Source organism: Sinohyriopsis cumingii, chromosome 17 (assembly GCF_028554795.1).
Source record: "Sinohyriopsis cumingii isolate HCF-2022 chromosome 17, ASM2855479v2, whole genome shotgun sequence".
Classification (NCBI taxonomy): domain Eukaryota; kingdom Metazoa; phylum Mollusca; class Bivalvia; order Unionida; family Unionidae; genus Sinohyriopsis; species Sinohyriopsis cumingii.
Window position 1 is genome coordinate 16,119,015 of NC_142977.1, and position 24,010 is coordinate 16,143,024.

General features: G+C 35.3%; 1 protein-coding gene across 4 annotated transcripts in view; it reads left to right on the plus strand.

The window, feature by feature from the left end:
- The first annotated feature begins 2,438 nt into the window (after window positions 1–2,438).
- The window catches only part of LOC149777811 (protein GPR107-like), a 103,416-nt gene continuing 81,844 nt past the window's right edge, over window positions 2,439–24,010 (plus strand). The window contains exons 1-3 of one of the 4 annotated variants that reach the window (XM_089938873.1): window positions 2,439–2,492; window positions 11,249–11,389; window positions 14,348–14,407. In XM_089938873.1, coding sequence (XP_089794999.1) covers window positions 11,318–11,389; window positions 14,348–14,407 — 132 coding nt within the window. In that variant the 5' untranslated portion in view covers window positions 2,439–2,492; window positions 11,249–11,317. Of the gene's footprint in view, window positions 2,493–2,813; window positions 3,086–11,248; window positions 11,390–14,347; window positions 14,408–24,010 lie in introns of those variants that run through there. The other 3 variants (XM_089938874.1, XM_089938871.1, XM_089938872.1) reach the window with 3 other exon arrangements.

A 24,010-nucleotide genomic window follows, 5' to 3' on the forward strand; every position in this document is an offset into this window, starting at 1 on the left:
AAACTTATTCTATAGCTACTGAAGATTTTGTCATATCTGCATTTAGTCGTTGAATTTAAACAGTTCAAGTCCCACTGGTTGTCATGTCTTTGCAAGTTTTGTTAATACATTTTCCACAAAGAATATGTTGGTAAACGAATGCTAACGCACACGTATGATATGGCGTCCAAAATTCAAAGGAATCGTCTCATACTGTATAATCGATTCTTTTAACAGTACTTGAATATAGTCTAAGTCCCGAATAGTATAATTGACTTTCTTCCATGGATTTTGGTGTAACAGGGCAAAGTAATGTCTATGCTCTGTTTTATACAATTGCAGTGCAGACAGGCTAGAGCGTGAATTTGCAATCCTGTGTTGTATGCTATGCCATTTTTCTTTACACACTGAATACTGAACTGTATTGTAACATTACTGGTTCGCGTTCTGAAATTGATAAAAGCAATTTTCTTATTTAGTCATTTTGACATACACATTCAGAGAGAGAGAGAGAGAGAGAGAATGGCTACATATTTTTTTTAAACTAGTGAATATGGGGGTTTGAATTAAGTGAAGATTTCGTGCAAAGTTGCAAGTATGCGTGTATTGAAAATTGGCAGAAATCGGATATAAATTTTTCTCATGACACATGCAAAGTGGAGAGTCTGTGCAAGTTTCAAAACTAAAGTGACATAGTTTTCTCTTGTCTCGTAGAACTTTCGACTTTGGCAAACGTTACGTAATGCAAGCCATTATCACAAACATAAATAGAGATGGGGGACTGACAGTTGTTGTTTGGATAAATCCAGTAAAATTAGTAGCACACCTGTTCTGTCTTGTACTTACATCGACGACACAAGGTATTTTATACTTTTCATACACGTTTAATGTTTTCAAACAAATTTAAAATACGAAAACAGCTATGAGATAAATGACTAAATACTTCAATAAGGCACAAGTCAAAATGGCCAAAGCTATATATAAACAAGTATGTGTACAACATTGTCCATCAAAGGGTGTCTCAGGAATTCTATAGATACGCTCTGTTAGTCTCTACACCACTCACAGTCTCTCATTTTTACCTCCAAGAAGGGCTTTTCATTTATTTCGATGTGGACGACGGTACTGTCCTGAACTTGGGTTTCCTCTGCGTCAGGTTCTTCGAGCACTGTTTCTAACATGTGTCAAGGTCACATTCACTTTGGGTTCTAAGTCCACTTTCGTTTGCTGGTATCAATTCCATTCATAAATATCTTTCACAGAGTTAGCCACTTTTTGCGTCCAAACATCGAAGCCAAAACGTTTCCAATTACGTATATACATATTTCCAGTGTTCACGTAACAAGCTACACATTTCTTCGTAATCATGAAAATTCTATAAAGCATTACCAAAATTTTTCCACACAGAGGTAGAAAAGTATCGATCAGAAAGCGCAAAACTTATAACAAAAGAAGTGTCTCATTCATATTTAAAGTTGTTGTGGTTATGATGTCTTTGCAAATACTGTTCGTAAATAGTCCACAGTGAAATTGCTGCAAACGAAAACCCAGAAATGCAGTCACTAACAGGCACACCACATTGCTTCCCAAATTCAATGGAAACAAATGTAAAAAGTTTTGGTAATCCTCCAAGGTCTAAATACGGTCACTGACTTCCTTCCATGTAATCTGTTGCAATGCTACTGATAAAAACCGTCAAATGGTAAGCTTTTATACTCGCGTTTCGTTTTGTGTCGGTCACAGAGTCTCCGGAGAATCACTTCTCGTCTAGCATGGAAACAGGATTAGTTTAAAAATCGAGAAATCATTTTGGATTTGGCAAACTCTTTGTAAATCCAGTCCTGCAGTTCCAAAGACAATTTCTGATTCCACTCTTCTAAACTAGTTATTTCACAGGAATATCTTTCTCTTGGATGAAATATTCACACACTTGCCAAACAGAATCTGGTGGCAAAGGATATCAAAGGAATTTTGTTTCAGTCTCTATTTCACCGCACATCACACGTCGCAGAGTAGTTTTGTCTTGATGCGATACTTCTTGTCAATGCTTTTTTTTTAAAAAAAAATTATTTTTTTATTTCTTTAAGTTTTTCACCTTTTCTTGCAATTTGTTCCATGGAATTTGGTGTCACCGACATATTGTAGGTAGATGTCTTGGTATCCAAGCTCTTTGATGAGGAAGGTAAATGTTGACCAACGTCTGACCATTTGAATATTTCAGTGTAATCAGCGTTTTTATACTTTTATCAGATGAAATTGGTTAAAACGTTTATATCGTAATGGGTGCAATTGTTCTTTGCGTTTCACTTGTATCTAGACAAACTCTCTGTAAAATGCGTTCTCTCAGCTCCACAGGCAACCTACGAATGTTCTCCTCTAGAGTATCGATGAAAATGATAACCTGGTCATGGAAGTCTTCTATTTTTTTTTTATCTTCCTGGAGAACAGTACTACCTTCTCTAAGGTACCGTTACAATGTAACCTAGTAGTGTTGGTGGAAAGACCATAGAAAGGTAAGGACCGTGTGGACAGCCTCCGGTATGTTCCAGGATAGCTGAATCTTTAAAGATCCATACGGAACGTCAGATCGTAAAACACTGTACTTCGTATTCCAGTCTAGTCTCAGGTCCAAAGTTGACAAAAATCCTGTTCTAATTAAAACATTAGGAGTAGGGTAATCCACTTGCACTTGATTCTGTGGAAACTAATGTGTACACTCACCATATAAAGTGTTTACATCATTTATAGTGTCTACAGAATCAAGTGCTTGTGGGTGTCCGCTGCCTGTAATGTCTGGGGGAGGGGGGTGCGTGGGTGGGGGGAGGAGGAGGGAAGCGGACATCTGCTTATTGCTATAATTAAAATACATGCACATTCATCATTATCATCATCGACATCATCACTTCCATCATCGTCATCACCATCATTATTAACTACAAAACTCAACAACTGAACGTTAAACCAAGTACGCCCTTACGTCAAGCAGGGAACGTGAGTAATAATGACGAATCGACGGAGTAGAAATTGTATGGCTATTTCACTCTTTATTATCTCCATTTTGGCAGAAAGTTGTGTATATTCGAAAATACACGGTTTGACAGTTGAGGTAAAAAATCCATTGTCCTGTGAATTCTGTAACGATCAAAACAATACATTCTATAAACTTCCAAGATGAGCGGGCATAACAGCTTGCATCATTCAATTAGACCAGCAAATTGTTCTCCACCTTTTTTTTCTTTCTTTTTTTATTTTAAGCAAAACCTTGAACCAGTAAACTAACTTATTTTGTATTTAACCTTTGAAACATTTGAAAATATTTCATCTAAAGCACATTTTCAATCTATTATTGATTCTTTAATATATAATTTATTATACTACTATATAATGTAACAACACATCCATGTAATCAAGGAGCACACCTTTATTTCAAGTTAGAATTATATTTTATGTCCGCAAATGATATCAAAAGTGCTTTAATTATAATGCTTTTGATCCAATTTGGAATAGGCCATTTCTCGAGAAATTGCGTGGGACAACTTTGAATTCCAATTTGCAGACATATATATATATATATATATATATATATATATATATATATATATATATATATATATTAAATGTATGGCCACTGTTTTCTTAATTTTTTTCAGTGTTAGTAATTTACAGAACATTAAAAGATACAATATAAATTCAGAGAACAAAAATTAATATATAGTGCTGTTCATAAAGATTTTTAAAATATATTCCATCTTACAAGTTCAATCACATTAGGAGTATATATATATATATATATATATATAATGATGTATTGAACTAAATTATAGAGGACCCCACTTTTTTTTTAGTATAGCAATTTTATTTAGTACTATTAGTATATGGTATAAAATACATGTACAATATATATCAAATTCTACATAAATCTGGCAAAGGCAGTAATATACCCAGACCCAGAATGTGTAGACAAGACACCCCCCCATATTATATATATATATATATATATATATATATATATATATATATATATATATATATATATATATATATACAGTATATGAACAAATGCTACTGCATGGGACATGGTTCAATATGAATTCATAGAAAACAAATAAAATACTGTGCTTTAAAAAAGATTTGTGAAATATATTTCATGTTCATCAGAGATAACAACCATTTTCATTATGTTATCATTTTATTTTATTTATTAAAAGGTCCACAAGATGAGCAGAATATAGATGTATAATAATGACATCTGATATTACATGGAATTAAATCATAAATTTGACTGGACCCCAGTTTAATTTTTTAGTTACTATTTAACACTAATAGTCTATTGTACAATGCACAGGATAAAGATAAATTCTAAATTAACACAGATATGTTTAAATCAGAATAATGTTACTGTTTGAACCCTATTTTCAAGATTTTCTTAGTCTTAGTAATTTTATTATTTTTTTGAAAAGTAAACTACTTAAATTTTGCACAAATGTGAATTAGATACTTTGAAAATATTTTATTATTAAATTGTCGATGCAAGAAAACATTTCGTTTTATATAACACCATTTTCTCATGTAAAATTGGTGCTGTCCTTAAATGAATATTTGAACTGCTTAAATACATGGGAAATAATGAAAAACATCATATTTTAAACAAAATGTAAATGTCACTTTTAAATTAGGACGAATCTTGTTATTATTTCACATCGTCTGAGTCAGCCTGGCATTTGGTCTGAATCGGCCTTTAATTTGTACTCGGTAATCCTGGTCAGATTCGGCATTTAATTTGGACTCTATAAGACTGGTCAGAATCAGCCTTTAATTTGGACTCGATAATCCTGGTCAGAATCAGCCTTTAATTCGGACTCTATAAGACTGGTCAGAATCAGCCTTTAATTTGGACTCAGTAAGACTAGTAAGAATCAGCCATTAATTTGGACTCGATAAGACTGGTCAGAATTACCATCCTTACCATGCAGCAGGTTGCCAGATCTCTCGGTATTATTTCCATTCTAAACAAATCTTCACAACATCTGCCAGTCATTTATAATGGTAGTTTTATTATTAGGAAATGTGTTTGATTTTGATTAACTAATAACAAAGTCTTTCAACAATGGTTTACTTTTCTGAGAATTACCATGAAAATCATGAGTAAGTAGAAAATTTGTCAAACATCTACTTTCTCTTTACCTACCCCTCTCTTATCCAATGATACGTCTCCTAGATCTCGTGCTGAAAACCGAATCTCACCCCAATGCAGAATAACAGTTGATGATATTTACAATGATATAAGCCTAGACACATGCTTGACCTTATTTATCATTCACTCTGCCAAAAATGTGGTAGACAATATGGGGTCATTTTATTGAAAACTTGACATTGTCCTGGAATATTTCAGCCATTTATGACTATTTCTATTGATATGATTTTTGACTATATTAATATGATTAATGACTATTTCTATTGATATGATTTATGACTTTCTGTTGATATGATTTATAACTTTCTATTGATTTGATTTATGACTATTTCTATTGTTATGATTTATGACTATTTCTGTTGATATGATTAATGAATATTTCTATTGATATGATTTATGACTTTTTATTGATATGATTTATGACTTTTTATTGATATGATTAATTAATATTTCTGTTTATATGATTTATGACTATTTCTATTGATATGATTTATGACTTTCTATTGATGGGCTATTTCTATTGATGTGATTTATGACTATTTCTATTGATATGATTAATGCTATGCAAATATATCAATGAAATTATATCAGTAATTCATGTGAATAGATTACAGCAATAGGGATGGTAATGAATCAGGAGGCTGTGACCCCGTGCATAATTTCATAATACCTAAAAATAGCCCATGTGTAATAAGGACAAGCTGTCAAAGAAGACAATGTTCTTGTAGATAAAGTTATCATTCAGTTTAATAAAAAGTCATTGTGTTATACAGCTGAAGTGGTGGTTGCAATATCATATCGCAACAGGTAGAAATGGATGAAAAGTTTTATTCTTTCTTTAAGTGTGTGTGTGTGATTTGGTTTTTAATGTAGCTTTAACAATTCTTCTGTCATATTGCTATGATGTCTGCGGTGTGGCAATTGATAGTGATGTCTAGCACTGGGGCATCATGCCGCAGACATGTAGCATGATGTCCCACCCAGTCACATTATCTTGACACCAGGCCGACCAGTCCTAACACTGACACCTTAATGCTGATCGCCTAGCGAGGCAGCTGTTAGTACCATTTTTATAAGTCTTTGGTATGACTCGGTCGTGGTTCAAACCCGCAACCTCCGCTTCCGAAGCAGATGTTCTAACCACTAGGTCACTGGAGTGGTCTTATTTATTTGAGTAATTCGGCTACAATCCTGTAATGTATTGCAGGAAAGCTCAACACGTTGGAGTGCAGTACACTTTTATCATATAACTGTCTGACGTTAAACTGCCTGCAGACTAGAGACTTGAAGATGACATCATGCTTTAGAATTTTTCAAAAATTAGATGTGCAAATGAATGTTTATGTTAATATTTTTTCTCTGATATCTTGGCAGATTTGCCCAGAAAAATGGATGATATCTGTGATCGACTAATAGTAAATTGTTCTGAAACAAAAGTTACAAGAATACTCCGTGTCAGTTTCATATCTACATGCCCCAGTGTTAAGTAATTGGACAGAACATCTAAATATAAAAGAGTTTAGAGGAATGATAAAAGTTATTTCTATACAGAGATATTTCTCAACATTCAGTAATTACTTTTAGTCCTTAAAATGAATTGATTTTGTTGACTGATTTGCTTCTCATGCCAATTTTGGCACATGCAGTCTTTTTACTAGATGAAATAATTAATAAATGAAGAGTTTTGATGGCACAAACATTTTTTGCTGAAATTTTTTAGTCTCAATCAATTCCATTATGAAGGCTTTATCAGTTAATGTGACTTGAGATTTTTTTGATGATTTTTTTTCCTTCCAAATAATTATTGTTGAGATGATCAAGTATTTTTCAATTTCATATTTGAATATAATTGAAAGGAATGCACAATGAAGTGAATGAACTTAGAGGTAGGTGCATAAGAGTTGGCAAGTGAAAGTGTGTGTGTGTGATTTGGATTTTTAACGTACCTTTAAAAACATTTCAGTCATATCAATAGATGTCTGCGGTATGACAGTTTAAAGCAATGTCTAGCACTGGGGCATCGTGCCACATACATCTAAAATGATGTCCCACCTGGTCACATTATTCTGACACCAAGCTGACCAGTCCTAACACTAACCTCTTAATGCTGAGCATTTGAGAGGCAGCTGTTAGAACCACTTTTATAAGTCTTTGGTATGACTAGGCTGGGGTTTGAACCTGCAGCCTCCCACATCTGAGGCAGATGCTCTAACCACTGGGCCACAGGAGTGGTCTGGTAAGTGAAAGAGTAGACATAGGGATAAAAAAATGAATGAATGAATAATACATGTTGTAAGAGAGACAATCAAAATTGGGAAATCTGTCATTTACACATGCATGAGAATTAACTAGAGGATAATAATGGACCATAATGTTTTGCAAATGGACATTCTAATTAGAGTGAAACCAGGATGAGAAATACAATGTGCAAATTACAATAACGAATGCAAGTTACTTTTGGATGGGAGTCTTATTTAGCATTAACAGATCAGTAAAACAGCTGATGAATCACTAATGAGCTTGAAGACAATAAAACAAGTCTTTATTTCTTTAATCAACTAAATATGTTTTTTGTTCTATCCATGTGAATGCATTTATATAATCATAACAACACAGTTACAACACAGTTCACGGCAGATACAATGTGGTGTAAATTTTACATTGTGTACACTCCAGCATTGTTCTGTTTGTCTGAAAGCATTATGATACCGCACTCAAGGTTTTGGGAGCAAATGACATACAATCTATTTATAGCAACAAGTAACTTTGTAACTTGGCCAATTAAATCTTGCACTTAAGGAGGGATCAAAAGGAATGAAAATGGAAGAGCAATGTTTCCAGAAAACATAGCTGCTTTTAAAAAGTACAGAATCAATTTCTTTAATTGGTGTATTCATAAATGATGGGCAAGTAACACCGTCAGCCATATCCTGGAGTGAAGATGACAAAATTATGCAAAGAAAACTATCTTATAAATGAAAATAAAAATAAAAAGCACAAAATACTTCGCCAAACACAGTAATAATGTGTACGAGAGCAGGAATCCTGAAGAGTCAAAACGTGCCGACACGGAGGAGCTTATTAATTGCAAAGAGTTGATTATTGAAATTGAAGATGGAACATATTTTCAGGTGTCCGTATTCAGAGAATAATTGAATATAGACTTGTAACAATTGCCAGTATATGAGATGAGTCCAAGTGATTATAAGAAGATTAGGTGAAGTTGCACAGGCCAGACCTTAGTAGATAACAATTAAACCCCATTTATTGTTGGTGACTTTTCATAGTTTTGCTTAGTTGACTAACTATATGTGTGTTTTGAATTGTTGCTTCAATAACAATCATACTGCATTGTACTTAAAACCCTTCTACAATGTTTGGAACTCTCACATGTCATTTTATATCATTATTACGACTCTTTGGTCTTAAACTAAGTAATTGAAAGGAGTGAAAAGCAACAAGTTTTGTAAAATTCAAGAAATAATTTATGTCCCTATAATACAAAGTGAAAATTTAAAAAGAACTTACAGTATTGCAAATTAAATCCCCAAAAGTCCAAAAAGTTCTATCACCAGTCCAAGTGAATAAAGTTCTAATTAAAGTTCTAATTAAATTCCAGTGGTACTTGATATAAGATCCAGCACTGAAGGCGTCGATGAGCCTGTAGTCTTGAATGTACTAATATACTAGTGCCCTGAAGTATGTTAATGTGCTAACAGTCTCCCAGTTAATCATAATAATAGAATCCAAAATGTCTTTGTTTGAATTCACTATAATTTCAGATTAATGTTTCTGACCAAGAATATCAGAGCACCTTTTATTTCAAGTGAATAAATAAATTTTATAGAGCACTTTGTATTTCAAGTGAATAAATAAATTTTATAGAGCACTTTGTATTTCAAGTGAATAAATACATTGAATAAATAAATTTCACCAAAAATCAAATAATAAACACAAAAAAAAGATTTCTGCTTCATATGTTATGGCAGGAATGAATAATTTTTCCAAAAACTTAATTATATAAAGATTAAGACACAAAAGAAGAACCAGGACAAAAATTCATTTCTAGAACTATCCAAGTTATAAGAAGACAATTTCTGTTACTACAGTTATAATGAAGAACATGGTAAACATAATGTCTTTAACTCAGATCAAGATAATGATCTTACATTTAATCCACACTCTTATAAAGATATTGACTATGTATATATGTTTACCAAAACAAGAACAACATCAACATGAACTAGATTTTGGACAAGGTCATGTCCAAAATGCAATGATACATAAACATGGAGAAAAACAAACAAATGCAAATTAAATACATGTATACATAACACCATATTTAAAAAAACATTGTGTCAAGATAATGGGACTTCTCAATATTCTTCCTGTAATGTAATTGATTTTATTGTTCTTAGAAATAAGATCATCCAAGGAATAGTTGTCAGATCAACTGTTACTTTGGTGCAATTTGCAAATATGCTTTCATTATCGAAGTATACCTGCATATGGCATATTATTGTATTGTCCGTTTTATTACCCTGAGAATCTAAGTAATCAGTTATGTTTTGGGGAAGAATACCAAAAAGTCCCAGAATCTTGGCACTGTTTTTTTGAACATGGTACATGGTAAGATGCAGGTGTTTCAGAAATCATGGATGGATGTATGGATTCAGGTGTGTGAAAAATGCTTATTGAAGTGAGGTGTCAGAACACATTCATGTAATTAGTCTGTTGATCAAGACGATGACAAAGCACTTACAGTTAATTAAAAAGTGTTTTAATTTCGTTATCTACCAAAATCTATTTATTGTGACTTCACCTAATCCCTCTACAATCAAAAACGAATCAAACAAATGAGTTCATCAGTGTTAAAAAAAATGCATGCTGTAGACTGTTTGGATTTTTCATGTGTCTGAAATTAAGAATAAGCAAATAAGAGAATAGTGTTCATTGTGCTTGACCGTTTAAACCATCTACTGGTACCATGTGGTAGAAAACAATTCCATGTTTTCAATAATGAATGTAATTTGATCCCACATTCCAAAAAAAGGCATCAGCTTAGAGAGATGACAGATGACAATGTGTTATAGTGACATTTAAGCACTTAATTGGCATGACTGAAGATGACCATGTAATCCACCCCACCCATACACCCAATGTAAATGTTTGCCTAAGGGTTGCATTGAAGGATATTTAATTATTAATTAAAATCATTAACATTGAAGCTTGTTACTAAAGGTCGTTTTATAAGGTTGTTGTCATAGGGTTTAACGCCATTTTTCAGCACATGATAGGCTATATATGGCGGCCAGTATTAATGGTGGAGGAAGAACCTGGGAAAACCCCGGAAAGAACCACTGACCCATGAGAAGCTACTGGCAAGCTTTCTCACATACCCATATTGGCCAAATCCGAGACTCGAACCCACACAGACAGAGGTGAGATATCAGTGATCTGTAACGGAGAGCACTTTAGACCATTCGGCCACTTGGGGGCCCCCGTTTTATAAGGTACTCTTTGCTGTATCCATAAGAAGTAACATTCAGTGTCTCTTCACAAGATATCAGCATCCATGGTTACAATTAGTACATAGCAAGAACTGGTCATTGACCATTACTCCTGCATCCCACTGGACATTTATTGCTCTGTTTGCTTTCAAAGGGCTTGATGTACAAAAAAACAATTATTTTTTTATAAATAAACAGTTTTTGAGAGAAAACAAGTGAAGCAAAGAAGGATAATAGGAAAAATGAAGCAACAGCAAATTCAGAACTGAAAATGACAAATTTTCTGGCACATCTAATAATTAGGTATGTCAGTGTTATCTTTTTTAGTAGAATTTTTTATACCCCACCCTTTGAATGTTTTTGTTTTTAATTAAACAAAAATCTGGCCACCACACATTAAATTTTGAAGAAAAAATGTCCAGCAAGAGCCATTAGAATTTGTGGATCCCTAATTGTGTTGTTAGTGTGTTTGTCTTTGTGTGTGTGTGTGTTTGTGTGTGTCCGTGTATTTACATGTAAAACTTTTAAAAAATGAACTTCACCATATTTTGCTTTTCTATTTCAGCATGATGATAGAACTTACATTGCATTGGGTACCTATGGGTTTCTGAAGGAAGGAACATGGGAGGTGAACATGACCAAGTTGAACATGACCAAGTTTTCTGTCACTGCCAAGCCATCTTCTGAAGTCTATAGGAAAAATTATGTATGTTTTTCTAAATAGATAAGAACTATATCTGATACTTTCATCCAAATGAATGTCAGGCACTGCCTGGAATTTGTATTGTCCTTAAGAGCAGAAAATATGACCTATGACCTGTCAAAAGAGTCCTTTCTTGAAAAAAATGATATCAGCAGATTTTTAAAAACGTCTTATCAACCTATATTATAATCTTAAAACTGTTGGATAATATGTGAAGAAAAAAATCCCATATATACTTTACTGAGAATTGGGAAATAGGTACTGCATGATTTATTATTATGGGAGGATATACTTTGACTTAATACATTTAATTTCAGCTTTGTGTTTTAAGTGGTTGTTGTAAATGTGACATTGACTGAATTTAATTGTAATATGATTATTAAAAGATAAATAATTGAAATGATAAAGAAACTTTATTTTATTTTATTATTGAGTTAAATCTATTTGGAACCAAATTAATCACAGTTAAAAATATATTCCAAAACTTGTTCTGTTTCAGATGTTACTGAAGCAAAGGATTTAAGTTTACTTTTAATGCAAATAATATATTTCAAGTTAAACACTCTCAACAGTGTAAAATCTACAGTGGATCTCACACAAAACATTTTTTTTATTATACAATATTGAAAAAGCCACAAACATTGAAAATAAAATAAAACATTGTTGTGAATGTTATGTATGATGTATTGCCATAAATACAGATATCTCGGAAACGCTTAATTACGCGTATTTGGATGCCAATTTTTGATCTGGGATGCAGAAAATCACTGAGGCGGGAGTCCACCGTACGCACGTAATAGGTGTGTGGCAAAATTCAAAGACTTGCCAGTCCAGCTTCAGCCACCTGCTTTGTGGGAAAATGTGTTAATCAGTTAGCTGTGCTGATATTTACAATGACAGAATTCAGTGACTGAAAGACCCCTTGATGTACATACATGTTGCCATTATAAGAGTACATAATAAAGAACATGATGCAATAGCTGGGCGGCAAGTTCAAAGGCTTTGACTGGCAGCAGGATGCGAAAATGTACTGATATTTACAGTGATTGAATTCAGAGTCAGAAAGACCCAGAGATGTACATGTGGTCATTTATAGAAGTACATCAAATAAACAACTTTAGCTTTCGTTATTGTGTTCATTTCCGAATGTATCGGAATAAGTAGTGCATGAGAATCAAGACATGTTAAGACTTGGACAAAATGACATTCATAAATTTGGATAAGTATTTTGGGGTTAAAGAGCAAACTTATGAAGATTGTAACAAGATTCAGAAGAGTGCTAGAATTGATAGTTTTGATAGGACAGTAGCTAAGTGTAAGAAAGTGTGTGATGCCTAGCTTAGTGTTTGGAATAAGTCCTTACTTGGATTGACAAAATTCAGTATCACTCTGATGGACGAACAAGAGCTATTTAAGAGGTACATTGACTGACCATACCTTTTTTAAAAATGCAGCTCGCCTTAGCCCAGTTAGTTTTAGTGTTACGTAGCGAAATGTATTCATCAATACACCAGTAGCTAGGCCTAGTTTTGATAAAAATTACGTTGACAAACAAACTCTTGCCCATTCACAATCATATGTTTTGATAGCTGATTGACCATTAACCCTTTTTCAAGTAAGGTAGCAACTATCAATTTCCTGCATGATACCCTTTGATGATAAAACATACAAACATGTGTTTTAAGATCAGAATCGGTGATCTGGATATATATTAACTGCGTCTTGTACACTATTTTGTCATAAAATTAGTTCGAAACTCTAAGTGAAGCAGTAGGCCTAATGGGAAATAATGGCGGACTTCGCTAAGTCTGGGATGTACCAGTTTATTAGATTGTCTTTTTTTGTAAATCATTGTGCAAATATTTTCAGAAAAATATACAGATCATTGAAAGCAAAGCCAAGGTATTCTTTTATTAAAGATTTAACTTTAAAATGCAAATTATGTAGGTCAGAAACGTATGGGACAATGCTATCTTGTGGAATTCGTGAGATGTGATTTACGGTCTAAGCTGTTTTCTGATGTTGTACCTTATATATTCATGTGTCGGTCTGATCCAGCTGCGGGCTTCACAGACCTGGATCTGCCATGCAGGATGTGTGAACAGATCTGGATAATTGCAGTTTGTTAGGAGTAATTAGCAGAACAAAAAACATAGAAACTAATCTATCAGCTCATTTTGTGGCAGCAGATCAGGGTATTGTTTTCAGTTGGACCTGTCTTATATGTATGGTACTCTCTTTGGAAATTCTGCTTAAGTTGGTGTCTTTTTTTTTTCCAAGAAGATTGTACAAAAAATTACAAGATTCTGTTGATTATTCCTAATAATTGAACAACAACGTACCCTTTCCACATAATGTTGTTTTTCTTCAAAGTTTAAGGTATAATCTTACTATTTTGACTAGCAGTAACTAAGCAGATTATAGTTAATTATAAAACAGTTTTTAAATTGGGTTTGGGTAAAAATTGCAAAATACCCTTTGGCACAAAAGGACCCTCAGCATAGTCAAAAATAGAGGTGGGGGAATGTTTAATGAAATACATCGGGATTTACCCTATTTATAATTGTGTGTGTGTGCGTGTGTGTGTGTGTGATTTGGATTTTTAACATAGATGTAACAATTTTTCAGTCATATCGATATGATATCTGCAGTGTAGCAGTTTGTAGTGATGTCTAGCACTGGGGCATCATGCTGCAGACAGTAGCATGTTGTCCTACCCAGCCACATTATCCTGACACCAGGCTGACCACTCCTAACACTAACCTTAGCGCCTGGAGAGGCAGCTGTTAGTAGCATTTGTATAAGTCTTTGGTATGACTTCCCTGGGGTTTGAATCTGCAACCTCCCGCACCTAAAGCAGACACTCTAACCACTAGGCAACTGGAGTGGTTAGTTATGATGGTCAGTCTGTAATATTAGCAGACGAATCTAAATGTTTTAAATGTTTTTCCTTTTTTGCAGTTTGGATTTATGCTGCTGAAAATTGCAAAGTCTGGTGATAGACATGTAGCTGATATGATGGTAAGAGTAGACAGCTTTACATACAGTAACCGATGCTTGTTGATATGCACCCCTCTCCCCAACCCATAAACCTATACCTTCCAAGTATGAAAAAAAAAAAAACAATTGACATCTTTTTAATAAGGCTTTTTCTGAGGATACGACCATACTACACGTTTTAAAACATTTTCAAGGTGGGCTTCTTGGGGTTGTGATCAGAGAAATACTGTATGAAAATACTACAGAACAAACATAAGTGGTATACATTGGAAGGTATCTGAATGAGTTTTAACCATCATTTCATCATCTCAGAAATGTACTCTGATATGTAATGTTTTGTTTTCATTCATTGTTTTCATTCATTTGAAATGTCAGTTAGAATTGCCAACATGTATATATTTATTTGTGTCCACTCCTATTGGAGGGTAAATGAGCTTCAGTTAGCAAGCTATTAAGTTATCTGGGAATATTTGCTAAGTTATGAAAAATATATTTGTTCTCTGTCAAAATTCTGCCAGAAAAAAATAAAAAACAATCCAAACAGTGTCAGTTATTTCATTGATAATGTGAAGACAAAGTGATGATTCCAGTTGATCACTGAAACTGTTTTTTCTCCTCCCTAAAAAGGTAGCTGTTTTTCTGTGACTTGATATGAACAAATTATGTACATGTGAAGTAAACAAGCTTCATAGTCCAGAGTTTTAGGGTCTACATTTAAATGGGACTGTACTGATTGGTAATTGTTTTGACTGTTTTAGGATATAGTGAGATATTTGTACCACTTTACCTATTGCAGTATCCATCAAAGTACTGAATCTCTCTTTTATGTTGATGGATGTCTGCTTAAATTTGCAGAATTAGTGCTTACTGTGCAACTTGAAATGATATGATCATTACGTGATTACAGCATCAATATGATATGATCATATTGATAGGATATCATCATTACATACTGACATCTTTGATATTATATGATAATTACATAATGACAGCTTTGATATCATATGATAATTACATAATGACAGCTCTGATATGATATGATAATTACATAATGACAGCTTTGATATGATATGATAATTACATAATGACAGCTTTGATATGAAATAATTTTTACATAATAACAGCATTGATATAATATGATCATTACATAATAACAGCATTGATATAATATGATCATTACATAATAACAGCATTGATATGATATGATCATTTCATAATGACAGCTTTGATATGAAATGATAATTACATAATGACAGCTCTGATATGATAATTACATAATGACAGCATTGATATGATATGATAATTACATAGTGACAGCTCTGATATGATAATTACATAATGACAGGTTTGATATGATATGATAATTACATAATGACAGCTCTGATATGATAGTTACATAATGACAGCTTTGATATATGATAATTACACAATGACAGCTTTGATATATGATAATTACATAATGACAGCATTGATATGATATGATCATTACATAAAAATAACAGCATTGATATAATATGATCATTACTAAATGCAGTTTTGATTTGATTTGATATTTATGTGTATCATGGCACTTTGAATGCTGGAAGAGATTGAAAATAAAATATCGTGGTTGCAAGTTCTGTCTGAAAGAATAAGAAAAATGTATATGATATTTGAATGATAGTGATAGCAGGAATATTAATGAAATGACAAAATGTATGAAAAGTGTACGAGACCTTGGAAAATCCTGAGCAATTTATTGCATGACATAAATTGTCTGCACAGGCTTTCTGTTTTTGAAAAACCTATGTGATTTCAGTTATCTGTGTAATACTGACAAACTCACCTTTATATGTTTGATAAGAGGAACCTTTGATTGTTAATTGCAAATTTGGTGAATTTTTAAATACTCATTATATTACGGTATTACGTATTTAGGCTCTAATAAACAGTAACATTAAAAGAGTGAAGACAACAAGCTTTGTAAACTTTAACATAATTTATTTCCTAGAAAAACAAGGCAAAATGGAAAAGAGAACTTATGGCTTTAAAAATCAAATCCAAAAATATACCAAGAATAATCCAAGAATTAAAAATTAGAAGTCTTAGTAATTAAACGTTCTACTAAATTCAAGTTCGAGTCCCGACAAAAATCCAAAATGAAAGGCGATGATGTATACTGTAACCTGCATAAGACTGATATGTCTACAGTTCATTGTTGTACCACAGAATATAATGTTCCAGTGTTTGAATTTCCAAATAAAATTTCAGTAAATGTCTTTGTCTAAGAATTCTGTATGAGCATTTAAATATTCAGGGAAAAGAATTAATCTTTTAGAATCCAATAATTTGAAGAAAAATTAAAATGTAACTCCAACTGGTCACAACAGAACAAACAACTTGATATCTAAATGTTTAGAAGCACGACTGACTAAATTCTCTATAGAAAAAGGTTATACACTAACTTGAGATGCAAAACAGATTCCAGTATAAGGGTCACATGATCACTATCTAGAAACAGATCGAAGCTTCAGATGCTTAAAATCACGTACTCCCAGCCAGCCTTGATTTCACTCTTATCAATCCCACATTACGAATGAATAATAATAAAAAGTTGTTTACTTGATTCTCAGTCTAGGCCAGGAACTAGGTCAGCTTTTAGATACAAAGTTCTATTATTAGGTGTCTATGAAAGAACAGTCAGGTCAAACTAATTTCTGGAAAATGTCAAATTCCAGTAAACAAAAATTACATTACTATACCATGTAATGGAAAAAATAATTTTAAAACTAACAAACGAACAATTAAATTAAATTAGATATAAATTAAATCAAATATACATAACAATGGACAGTTTGTGACAGGGTTCTTTTTCCCATTTGTTTCTATACAGTGATCATTACATGAGGATGCATGGTACAAAATTCTTAAGCATAGAGGAATTACCTAAACAGGGAACATTAAGCTAAAATTCCACTTGGAAAAGAAAAATAAAGGGGACAGGTGTAGCACAAATGATGATTGAAAAGGCTACAATGATTTCTGAATTTTTAAGTAAAGAGATACACTTACTAAAAGATAGTCAAATAATGATTGAACAAGAGAAGAAACACTTGTTGGTTAGAAAGGGTGCAGGACCAGTTATGACTTGGCAAAGAGGACACATGACAACACTCAGCCTGTTGAGAAGAAAGTAAAATCAAAGTATTTACTCAAGGTTTAACTTTTAACTTGACCAAAGATTTACCACTGATGCATTGATATCCAAACACTATATTCCCTGGTTCTATATACCAGCTGATGGCATACAGAAAGCAGTATTTAATGTTTCAAGAGTTTTGTATTATTTGGCTTTCAGTTTAAAGCTTAGTTATTGGTTCTCTTGAAACCTTTAATGATTACATACTAACATGTAAGTGTATTGATCAGGGTTTAATTGATCATTTAAGTTTGTAAGTGTGTTGATCAGGTTGCAACTGATCATTTAAGTTTGTAAGTGTATTGATCAGGGTTTAATTGATCATTTAAATATGTAAGTGTGTTGATCAGGGTTTATTTGATCATTTAAGAATGTATGTTGATCAGGGCTTAATTGATCATTTAAGTTTGTAAGTGTGTTCATCAGGGTTTAATTGATCATTTAAATTTATAAGTGTGTTGATAAGTATGTAAGTGTGTTTAAGTTTGTAAGTGTGTTGATCAGGGTTTAATTGATCATTTAAGTTGTAAGTGCATTGATCAGGGTTTAATTGATCATTTAAGTTTGTAAATGTGTTGATCAGGGTTTAATTGATCATTTAGGTCCATAGATGTGTTGATTCAGTTTTAATTGATCATTTAAGTTTATAAGTGTGTTGATCAGGGTTTAATTGATCATTTAAGTTTATAAGTGTGTTGATCAGGGTTTAATTGATCACTTAAGTTTGTAAGCATGTTGATCAGGGTTTAATTGATCATTCAAGTTTGTAAGTGTGTTGATCAGGGTTAAAGAGCCCTATTGATTTCAGAGTCACAAGGTCCAAAGTCAAGACCACTGTAACTGAAAGAAGGAAAATGTTTTTTGCACAATTCCTCAAGTTCTCTACTCTCTACAGTTACCATGTTTTATGAATGGCTAGCACTTATGGTAGGAAAGAACCATACTGACTTGGGCTCACAAAATCAAAGGTGAATGTCACTCTGAAAAAAGAAAAGTGATTTATGTACAGTAACAAGTTCTCCTAGCAACAGAGGGGGCGAATCCGACATTTTGTCCAATCGTTATTTGGCTTAATTAATACCTTCTGCAACTCAACGATCTAGTGTCGTCAGCGCCTGGTAAAAAAAAACGACGACGTCGTTGGGGGATCGTCCAATCGTCATTTGGTTTAATTAACACCTTCTGCGCGTCGATCCCCAGCGTCGTCAGCGTCCGGTAAGCACATCGACGACCGCGTCGATGTCATTGCCCCCTCTGCTGCTAAGTGGCTATTTACAACTAACCGAATATTTGGTCAAGTCCGATACGATATCGTGTCCGAGGATCATGTAAATTTATCGTTACGAATCCATGTGGGGTCGACTGAGCATGACTAAAAAAGTTTCGAAAAACATTAAAGTCCATGTCACCGCCGCACCATGTCTGCCAAATATTTCGTAGCGTGTGTGTATCAACGCCGTTGAATACAGCAAGAATATTACAGTTATCTCTGATTACTTTTGGAATCTGAGTATACCGTTGAGTGACATACATCACGTCAGTGTTTTTATGCCTGCCTCTGGAAAATATCCTAGCTGGGTTTTTTTGATTGTCTAACATAACATCATCGTACACGACTAGATTGTTAACGTCGCCATCAATATCATCAATACCTGGTGCATCATTGATATCTGTAATAAACTCAATAACATTTTTTTTAGCGATCGCTGATGCATTCTCGTTGAAATCTTTCAACACCTCGTAGCATCGTTGATCATCTACGCTAGGAGCAACCAAATACAACTTATCCCACTTCATCCATCTCATTATTAAATTAAGTAACAATTGCGTCTTGCCCGATCCAGATGGTCCGATGATAATCATCCGGATCGAGTTTGGTAACGCTGCAACATGCTTAACTGGTTCTCTTGTTTTAGTCGCCGAAAAATCAATTATATTCATATCTCTATACATAAATTATGGATCTATATTGTGTAAAGTGTAGAGTGCGTACTGGCACAAATGATATGACAACCGCTACAACAAGAAATAACAGATCGGCCCTTACTGGTAAGTGTGTACAATGCGGTACAAAGAAATTTAGATTTATTTCTATTAAACCCGGGGATGTTTTAAAAAAAAGCGAGGAGGTGATATTGCAGCCAGGTTATCAAAACTCCCCGGAACCCCGTGGGCAAAGTATCCAGGGGAAAAACACCTCCCAGGATATAGCTACTGTGGCCCCGGAACACGATTAGATATCAGACTCGATGATCAAAATCAGCCCAAACCCGGTGAGTATCCAATAAACGCTATCGATAAGGCGTGTCATGCTCATGAAGTTGCTTACAAAAGTAGCGATCTGCAACAGCGTCATATCGCGGACGTGAAATTAATTCACGCGTTAAATGCTATTCCTGATAAATCCGTCAAAGAAAAATTGGCCTCATGGTTGGTAAAATCGGCTATGAAAGGTAAATTAATGATGGGCGCTGGTAATTAATAACAATATGGAATCCATCTATTATTCTCCGAGAGGATACTGGAAGGGGAAGGCCGCAATTGGTAAGCTTGCAAGCGCTGAAAAGGTAACAAAGGCCACTGCGGCTAATTGGTTATCCAAACAGGCTATATGGCAAATCTATCTACCACCGCCTAAACAAATCAACTTCTCGCGCTTTGATGTCAGCGTACCTAATGAAGTTCATCAGGCTGATATACTATTTTTGCCGCATGACAACGGTTACAAATACGCGCTAACCGTAGTTGATGTTGCGAGTCGATACAAACAAGCGGAGCCGTTAAAAACAAAGTCAGCAACTGAAGTAGCCGCTGCGTTTGAAAGAATTTATCGAAGAGGTCCTCTGCGCTGGCCAAATCTATTACAAGTTGATCCTGGTAGTGAATTTCGCGGCGCTGTTTTATCAACGCTGAAACATCATAGCGTCGCGGTACGACGAGGTCATACTGCGCTACATCGTGATCAGGCAATTGTTGAACGATTCAATCGGACTCTTGCTGAACGGTTATTTGGATATCAATACGCGAAGGAATTCATCCAAGAAAAACGATCTCGTGAATGGGTCAAAAGGTTGCCAGGCGTAATTGCCGCGTTAAATAACGAGATTACCCGAGCAATCAACATGAAGCCCAGCGACGCGATTAAATACGAGTATATACCCGGAAGATCAAAAATAAATAGCGTTTCCAAGCCGATTCTTGGCGATGTCGCCGTGAGATATCTATATGAACCAGGAGAGCTTGAAGGCGGTAAAAAAAGAGCTACTGATCCTATTTGGAGTGTTACCATACATAACATATCAACGATAACACGATCAACTGGTAGACCACCGATCTATAGACTGGATTCAACTGCTCCTCAGCGCGGATTTACACGCGAGCAACTACAAGTGATACCTAACGATACTCAATTGCCCCCACGTGGTCTTAACTAGCGCCGTTGCGTCTATTGCACTCAAGACAGGTCAACCTCACATTGTTTTTGACATGACCGAGACTGTTATCGATCCTGTCCACGGTAAATTGGCGAGCGTCTTTATCCGAATAACGCCAGCGCATTACACAATTGCAACTCGCGCAGTGATTATTCTGTTGTTGTCGTAACGCAATTATTAATTCGGCATCAATATCAAAACGCCGCTGTTTTTTTTTATCCTGTTGGCGGTAACCCGAGAGTTTTCTATCAATGACGCTTGCATCGATGATGTCATCGTTGTCACTGGCTTCGTCAATAACAATTCTTCGAAGCTGATTTATCCTCCGTACTCGGGACACTGCAAGATAGACTAGATTTGACCATTCGATGCGATTATCAACCATCCAAACAATTGTGTCCGTGATGGTTAATCCCTGTGAGGAATGTATTGTCGTTGCGTATCCTAGCGTCCACGGGGATTTATCAGCACGTAGCGCGCCCTCGACGACGCTGATATCAACGAGCACGATATCATTCAGCACGAGAATTTGTTTTTTTGTCCCTGACGCTGTCGGGCCCGGGATTTCAACTTCAATGTTCTGTCGCCGTGTATCCGCGGGTCTATAACATAACGGCACTGGGCGCGTTGGAAACTTTTCCTTATGCAACGTAAACAACTTCCGCTGAAGTGAGTCTCTGACTATCTTTCTGCTCGCTACAATTAAATCGTTTGGTTTCCATGTTTCCCAGAATTCATTTAACGGCGTTTCCGGAATCACCTCTCGGATTATTTCACATTGAATTCTATCCGGCTGTAATCTGATTAATTTTTTAACCTCGCGCAGTTGTTCATCAAGTGCTCGGTAATCAGTATCGGTTTCTTCATAATAGTCCACAAAACCCCTTAACCAATCATGTGGACCCTCGCCGACAAATGGTGGTGGTTGGCCATGATCCCCACACATGATTACCGCTGTATTCCGAGCAGTAACCACTCAAGAAACATTTGTAAAACATCTAACGAAACAGTACATATCTCATCCCAGATGATAACCTCAGGAATAAATTTTTCCACCATTCGATCAGGAGTCCACTCACCGCCGCTGTATCGAAAAAAGCTGTGATAAGTAACGGCGTCAACATTTCGTTGTTTTATCTCTCGCGCTAGTCTATGGGTCGGTGTAAGCACGATCATACTTGCCCGCGTTCGGAATAATTCAATTGCCCGAGTCGTCTTTCCTGACCCGCCACAGCCGCTTAAATAAACCGTCTTGTGTCTACAAATTGGATCAGAACACGGTGGTGCATTAGACCATTCTGACAATTTATCACCGCGTAAGTAGTCGTTCTCAACGGTGACATCCGCTGACGGGGAATAATCGCGTCGTATTTCATTTTTAATTCTCCATGTACCCCAACTCTCGTCCGGACTAGTAAACTCGGCTATGTTTCCCCTATACTTCGCGTCAATATAAAATGAATCAACGGCTACTCTAACCGCGGTGTCGGGAAATCTATTTATCATCGAGAATAAATTGATAGCGGCGTAACCCAGCATAGACGCCCTCAAATGCGGGTATGCCGGGCTGTCTCCGTCGCTGTAGGTAACAACTGTACCCAACCTTGTTCCATTGGACAAGAAAGCTGTTTTACAGTTCACGTATTTATTTTTCGCCACTGCGTCCTTGATTACGAAATCATATTCTGCGTCATCTATAATCAGCCGTGAGCAATATCGTTTGTAGTCGCAGTTTTTTCCACCTTGTTTAAACTTACCGATTATTCTTCTACCGAGATCTTTTGCCTCGCGGTTTCGTTGGTTGAATATCCTCCTGGACCATTCGACGATATATTCCTCGTCGGCATCAATGTTTTTTCTGGACTCGTCAATTATGCTATCTAGACGCTCTGGTTCTGGTAACCAGACTTCAGTCTGCGCCCGGTATGATACAATCGCGTCACTGACAATCAACGAAACCAGCATTTCACAATCAATCATATACCGTAGCAGCGCTATTGGCAGCCATTTCTTTTCAGCCATGTGTCTACCGATCCAAATATAGCAACAGCGATGAAGTCCTGCTGCGAATTCAAATGATACTATGCGAGCGAATCCGGTTAAATCAAAATCAGGCAGTGGTCCATTAATAGCAACACGAGTCATTTCATGTCTGGGGTGTCCAAATCGTTTGAAATACTCAGCGGCGGATCCATACCCGAGAAAACTCGCTGGATAACAGGCAACCATATCAACCGAGATCATAGCGTCGCGGTTGTATTCAGTGTTCCATAGTCCACCGTGATAGTATTCCAAACAACTGGATTGTACATCTGGTAGAAATTCCTTGCGCGTTGGTCTCCACGCATTTTTCCTTGCTGCAACATGAGCTACAACCGATGGAATCGTAAAACAATTTGTTAGCAGTTGTTCATCATGCTCCTCAAATTCCATGGCGGTTTTTTTCATCCTGTTGTGAAATGCTTCAGTGCGATATAATTCACCGTTTGGTCTTACAAACTGATCAAAGGTATCCGCATCGTTTTCAGCGCTGCGAAGTAACCACACTGATACAGGGTCGTTTTTACACAAACAAGCAATAGCATCAAATAGTTTCCTCTCCGCGAGAAAACCATCCTCTCCCAGGAATTCTTCAGGTATATACTTTACTGTTCTATCCCGTGGAAACACTGTGATCGCGGGCGTCCACGCGTGTTCGTTATGATCAATAATTTTGATTGGAGCCCCATTTGATTTATACTTCGATTCGTATAATACTTCACCGGTTATCGTTGTAACGGTTATTGGAAATCTCAACGACGTTTCTAATCTCGCTATGTCGCTGATGGTTGCTCCACGCTCTTTTACGGTTAGTTCCCACTGGTTGATTTTGCTACGTCGTAAATCAGTCAATTTGTTTCCTCGACATGCATTTGTAAAATGCTCTATTACTCGTTCTGCTACACAATTTATCCCCGTTGACTGTCTCATTGGTTTCAGTTTTCCGATATCAGGTTTCTTATTTAACGGGTA